Genomic DNA, 6,954 nt, shown 5'->3' with positions numbered 1-6,954 from the left:
TTGATTGCGAAATAATTATTATATTAAGTGTTAATTTTAAATAATTGAGGAATAGCCACAACATCCTTAATTATGAAAAATTATGCATTAAGTGGGTTTGGATCACATAATGGACATCAATTGTAATTAATTATATAAACATAATAAAATTTACCCCACAGAGATTTTTATTATATTTATATAACTAATTAGATTAAAATATCATATTATATTTTTCTTAATTTTCCCACAGGAATAAGGAAAATAAATTTTGATAGTTCTATCACAAAGTTACAGAAAAATCATATTGAATTAAAATTTTAGCCCACAGGCAAATTTTATGTCACTAGATTTTTAAAACCTGAATTACATTTGTAAAACATAATATTGTCTCAAAATTTTAAGCATGTGATATTTTGTGCAGTTATGCAACCTGCGAGTTTTTCTGATATAAAATGTGACATTCCCGATCTAAAGGGCGATAATTATAAAATTTGGAAAGAAAGAATTCTTCTTCAATTAGGGTGGATGGATATTGATTATGCTATACGGAAAAACGAACCATCTGCTATTACTGAAAACAGCGTTCCGGATGATGTTGATCTTTATGAAAAATGGGAGTGATCTAATCGACTCTGCATAATGTTCATAAAGACCAAAATCTCTGCTGGTATGCGTGGTTCTGTCGATCAGCATAATAATGTCAAAGAATTACTGAAGGCTATTGATGAACAGTTTCAGTCTTCAGATAAAGCACTTGCTAGCACCCTAATTATGGAATTCTCTTCATTAAGGCTCACCAGTATGAGAGGTGTGCGAGAGAACATCATGAAAATGCGGGACATAGTGGCTCGGCTCAAGACACTTGAAGTGGAAATGTCTGAGACTTTTCTTGTGCACTATATTTTATGCACTCTTCCACAGCAATATGGACCCTTCAAAATTTCCTACAATACACATAAGGATAAATGGTCGATTAATGAATTAATGACCATGTGTGTTCAAGAGGAAGGAAGCTTGTTGATAGAAACAAATGATAATGTCTTCATGACCACACAAGGAAAGTATAAAAAGCAAGCCAAAGTCAAGGGTAAAGGGAAAGGAATAATTCCACCCCAACCTGACATCAAGAAAGAATCCAAGTGTTTCTTCTGTAAAAAGACGGGACACATTAAGAAGGATTGCAATAAATTTAAGCACTAGCTTGAAAAGAAAGGTATTTCTACTTCATTTGTTTGTTATGAATCTAATATGGTTGATATGATTTATAATACATGGTGGATTGATTTTGGTTCTACAATCCATATTACAAATATCTTGCAGGGTATGCAAAACCTAAGGAAGCCAATAGAAAATGAGCGAAGCATCTATTCAGGAAACAAGATGTCTTCGCATGTGGAGGCTATTAGGACTTGCTGCCTAATGTTGAACAGTGGTTATATTTTAAAATTAGAAAAGACATTTTATGTTCCTAGTTTTTCTAAAAATTTAATTTCAGTTTCAAAACTTGTACCTCTTGGTTATTCATTTCAGTTTTTGGATAAATCAATAAATTTGTTTTATAAATCAAATCTTATTGGAAATGGTACAATGGTTGATGGTATTTTCTTTATTTATTTACAAAATAATAACACCACTATGCATGTTCAAGGAGGTATTAAAAGATGTGTTATAAATGAAGATTCCTCTATATTATGGCATCGGAGATTGGGACACATTTCAATAGAGAGAATTAAAAGATTAGTGAATGATGAAGTACTTAGTACTTTAGATTTTACTGATTTTGAGACTTGTGTGGACTGCATTAAGGGAAAGCAGACCAATAAGTCTAAAAAAGGTGCCAAGAGTAGTACAGAAATATTAGAAATCATACATTCAGATATTTGTTGTCCAAATATGGACATGCAAAGTTCGAAATACTTCATCTCTTTCATTGATGATTACTCAAGATACATGTATATCTACATGCTTCATAACAAAAACGAAGCACTAGAAGCCTTTAAGGTTTTTAAGGCTGAAGTGGAGAAGCAATGTGGAAAACATATTAAGATCGTGAGTACTGATAGAGGTGGAGAATATTATGGTAGATACAATGATAATGGACAAGCACTTGGTCCGTTTGCAAAGTTTCTCCAAGAACATGGGATTGTTTCCCAATATACTATGCCTGGTTCTCCGGACTAAAATGGCGTAGCTGAGAGGAGAAACCGAACATTATTGGACATGGTGAGGGGCATGTTTAGAAGCCCTAAACTTCCTAAATCCTTGTTGATTTAAGCTCTTAATACAGCTGTGTATATATTAAACTGGGTTCCAACTAAGGTTGTCCCAAAGACGCAATTTGAGTTATTTAAAGGTTGGAAACCAAGTTTGCAACATATACGCGTTTGGGGTTGTCCTTCAGAAATAAGAGTTTACAACCCACATGAAAAGAAACTGGACCCAAGAACTATAAGTGGATATTTCATTGGGTAAGCCGAAAAATCCAAAGGGTACAGATTCTATTGTCCATCTCACAACACTAGAATTGTGGAATCAAGAAATGCAAATTTCTTGAAAATGACTTGATTAGTGGAAGTGATCATGACATAATTCTTGAGAATGATCACATTAATGAACAACCCTTTTATTCAATTGACAGATTGGTCGTTATTCACATCCCTCAAGACCAAATGGGTGTTAGACAACCAGTTACTGAAGTTCCACAATTTGCTGATGAAAATTCAGTAGATCAAGTTGTTAATGAAGAACAACAAGAAATTGTTGATCAACCAAACAATCTAAGGAGATCTACTAGAATAAGGAGATCAGCAATATCTAGTGATTATGTTGTGTATTTACAATAATCGGACTTTAACATTGGAGCCGAAATGATCCTGAAACGTTTTCACAAGCCATGAATTGTAATTAGTCAAAACTATGGTTTAATGCTATGAAAGAAGAGATTAATTCTATGGCAGTTAATGGAGTCTGGGATCTTGTTCAGTTGCCTGATGGTGTAAAAGCCACTGGATGTAAATGGGTCTTCAAAACAAAGAAAGACTCATTAGACATCATTGAAAGGTATAAAGAAAGACTTGTTGCTAAAGGATTCACTCAGCAGGAAGGAATCGACTACAAGGAGACTTTTTCTCCTGTATCGAAAGATTCTCTTCGTATCATTCTAGCATTAGTGCACATTTTGACTTAGCTTTACAACAAATGGATGTGAAAACAGCTTTTCTCAATGGAGAACTAGAGGAAGAGGTTTATATGAAACAACCTGAAGGATTCTTCTCTATTAATGGTGAGCAATTGGTTTGTAAGCTTAAGAAATCTATATATGGATTGAAACAAGCTTCCCGTCAATGATAATTGAAATTTCATGATGTTATCTCTTCATTTGGATTCGTTGAGAAGCCCATGGATCAATGTATATACTAGAAGGTCAGTGGGAGCAAGATTTGTTTCCTTATTCTATATGTGGATGATATATTACTTGCAACAAATGATAAGGGTCTGTTATATGAGGTGAAACAATTCATATCTAAAAACTTTGATATGAAGGATATCGGCGATGCATCTTATGTCATTGGCATTAAGATACATAGAGACCGGATTCGAAGTATTATAGGTCTGTCTCAAGAAACCTATATAAACAAAGTTTTAGAGAGATATCGGATGAAAGATTGTTCACCAAGTATAGCTCCCGTTGGGAAAGACGATAAATTCAATTTAAGCCAATGCCCAAAGAATGATCTAGAGCGTGAACAAATGAAAAACATTTCTTATGCTTCTGTTGTCGGAAGCTTGATGTATGCTCGGGTTTGCACTAGACCTGACATTGCATTTTTTGTTGGGATGTTGGGAAAATATCAGAGTAATCCAGGTTTAGACCATTGGAAAGCTGCAAAGAAAGTCATGAGGTACCTTCAAGGGAACAAAGATTATATGCTTATATTCAGACGAACTGAGAATTTGGAAGTAATTGGATACTCTGATTCAGACTACAGTGGCTGCATTGATTCAAGAAAATCCACTTCAGGATATATTTTCATGCTAGCTGGTGGAGCTGTATCTTGGAGGAGTGCAAAGCAGACATTGACTGCTACTTCCACTATGGAAGCTGAGTTCGTAGCTTGTTTTGAGGCAACCTCACATGGTGTGTAAGGCTCAAGATTTATTAGTCTTCATTAATACGATATTCGAAGATGTGAGAGTGCATGACATTGCATGAGAAACACTAAGTAGAATGGGAGTAGGACAGACATGAGAAAAGATGAGAAAGGTTAAGAATAAATGTAAAGGGCCGAAGCTATGGCGCATATGCGCGAAGAAATGCGCGCATATGCATGAGAATTACAGTAGCATCGGCGCATATGCGCGAATAAAGGCACGCACATGCGCGACACGTCCAGAGACATTGGCGCACATGCGCGAGATAAGTCGCGCATATGCGCGACACCTCCAGAAGCTTTGGCGCATATGCGCGAAAAGAATGGCGCATATGCGCGGGTTGTTGTAATTAACTTGGCCGAGACCAGTAGGTCTCGCGCATATGCGCGGGTGATGTCGCGCATATGCGCGAGACGTGTACACCAAAGGATGAGCCATTTGTCCAAGACCATGCAAGATATATATAGTGTTGGCCTTATTTCCTCTCCTCTTGTTCAGCTGATAACCGAGAGAAATTCAGAGAGAAAGGCTTCAAATTTTCCTCCATCACTTAGAATTGTGATTTTGTAAGATTCATACATCCAAATTTAAATTCGATTGCGGTTTTGAGCTCCTCTCACTCAAAGCTACAAGGTGATGTAAGTATTGTTCACTTTCAACATGATTTGAGATACTGGTGTTGGGAAAACTTGGATATGCTTGTAGATATATGTTCTTATGATTATAAGCATCATATATTCGGAACAGGATCGAGAAACGGATATGTTACGTGATTGTTATGATTTTTTCAGCATGTGTAGTATTGAGTTATGCAGATTTTTGAGAGTATGATGTTCTATGATGTAATGCCCGAAAATATAATTACCGTAATCTGAAATGATTTGGATACGATTACCGTAATCTGAGATTAATCTGAAATGACTTAGTGAATTAATCGCGATAATTATCGACGGAACGGATCGGACTAGAACACATGAGAAATGTGTAAATGTGTGTGCCAAGAAAGAGCCCTGCGCACATGCGCTGTATGGATTGGCGCACCTGCGCGGAGCTGGCCGAGGCTTACGCGCACATGCGCGAGATAATGCGCGCACATGCGCGGCAAGGCCAGTACCATCGGCGCATATGCGCGACGGAGATGGCGCATATGCGCGGGAGGGCCAGTAGGGGTGGCGCATATGCGCGCCATGTAGTACTTTCGCCGAGACAGTAGGTCTCGCGCATATGCGCGAGTAGTGACCGCGCATATGCGCGAGACGTGTTGCACAAAGGTTGTGCCATTTGCTTTGAATGCACGGAAGGTATGTATATATATATATATATTGGCATGCAATTCTTCAGAATTGGAAGGAGAAAATCGAGGGTTTAGGGAAAAGCTTTGTTCTTTTTCTTTAGAAATTGATTTACGAGCAAATCGTTTATCTAAATTGGAATCCGACTTCAGTTCTGAACTCCTCTCGCTACGAGCTACACAAGGACGTAAGTTTTATTACATTTAGACAAGATTTGAATTTATGATGTTGTTATAATTGAATATGATTCAGATATGGTGTTTCTACTACCGTAGATTTTGTAGAATCGAAGTCAGATTTAGAAACAGATTGGTTATGGCATTGTTATGAATTTTAGAGTTGATTTGATTGAGATTGCTATCAGAATTATGCTGTTATTCATTTTACAAGGTACAGATACTGAAGTTATAGATTGTGCTGAGATTTATTAGGAATTCTGGTAGGGTAATTGTGATGTTAAGACTGACGGGGTTACAAGACTGTAGTGTTATGCCGTCTAAACATCAGTTGGTACAGATTGATCAGATTCAGTATTGGTTTCTGTTATCTTGTGATATGGTTGATATGAATCAGATTGTAGCTTATTCAGATATTGACCAGACAGATTTTGAATTGGATTATACATTGATACAGTGTATCGATTATTGTCATTTCAGATCAGATATGGACAAATTGGACTTCGAGATTTCGTCTTCCTCAGACGGGGACGACAAAGGTATAATTCATGTGATATCCGGGAAGAACAAGTCAATTTAGATCGCGTTGAGTTGCCCACTAAATCACATACTATACTCTTGTTATGTTTTATATGATTATGTTATGATGATAAATTGTTATTCATGCATTAAGATAGGACAGTCTGGAGATCAGGCAGACTCTAGACGTTCGGCGATATCTCAGCTTAGGGGAAGATCACCTCCCCTATTGTAGATGTGGATACAGATCAGGCCGAAGTCTAGGAATAAGACGTACAACACCTCGATTGGTAGGGTAGGTGACAGCCAGTGACGTCTTATTCACCCCGGGATCCCTAGAGTTATAGTTGAGTCGAGTCTAGACATGATTTGATTAGGACTGCATGCTCATATGGATGTAGCTCCTAGATCATGGGACCCATCGTTATTGCTTTCAGTTATGATAGCATGTTTGTATGATTTAGATTGTTTATGTGCATATTTATTGATTTAAATTGCATGCGAGTTTAAATGGATTTCGTAGATTAGGAAATCTATTGTTTGATTCTAATCATGAATTATTTTGAATATATACATGCTTACCATGTTTTATACTGGGATTTATTCTCACCGGAGTTATCCGGCTGTTGTCTTGTTTTGTATGTGTGCATGACAACAGGTGGGGCTGGATCAGGGTCAAGATGATGATGAGAGAAGACGAGTGTAGCGTGGTGATTCCGGACTTACAGTAGACTTGGTTTTATTACTGGACTTTAGTAGTTGAACCTTAGATTAGCTTGTTGTACTTTAATACTGAAATGTATTTTATACAGACATGTATAGTATTTAGATTC

At 36.9% G+C, this 6,954-nt stretch overlaps 1 protein-coding gene across 1 annotated transcript; it reads left to right on the top strand.

Moving 5' to 3' along the window:
- Window positions 1–621: 621 nt before the first annotated feature.
- On the top strand, window positions 622–1,182 carry LOC140824144 (uncharacterized). The gene has a single exon (XM_073185743.1). The coding sequence runs from the start codon at window positions 622–624 to the stop codon at window positions 1,180–1,182; it is 561 nt and encodes a 186-aa protein (XP_073041844.1).
- Window positions 1,183–6,954: the final 5,772 nt, after the last annotated feature.

Source organism: Primulina eburnea, chromosome 2 (assembly GCF_022965805.1).
Source record: "Primulina eburnea isolate SZY01 chromosome 2, ASM2296580v1, whole genome shotgun sequence".
NCBI classification, from domain to species: Eukaryota; Viridiplantae; Streptophyta; class Magnoliopsida; order Lamiales; family Gesneriaceae; genus Primulina; species Primulina eburnea.
This window is presented reverse-complemented; position numbering and strand designations above follow the sequence as displayed.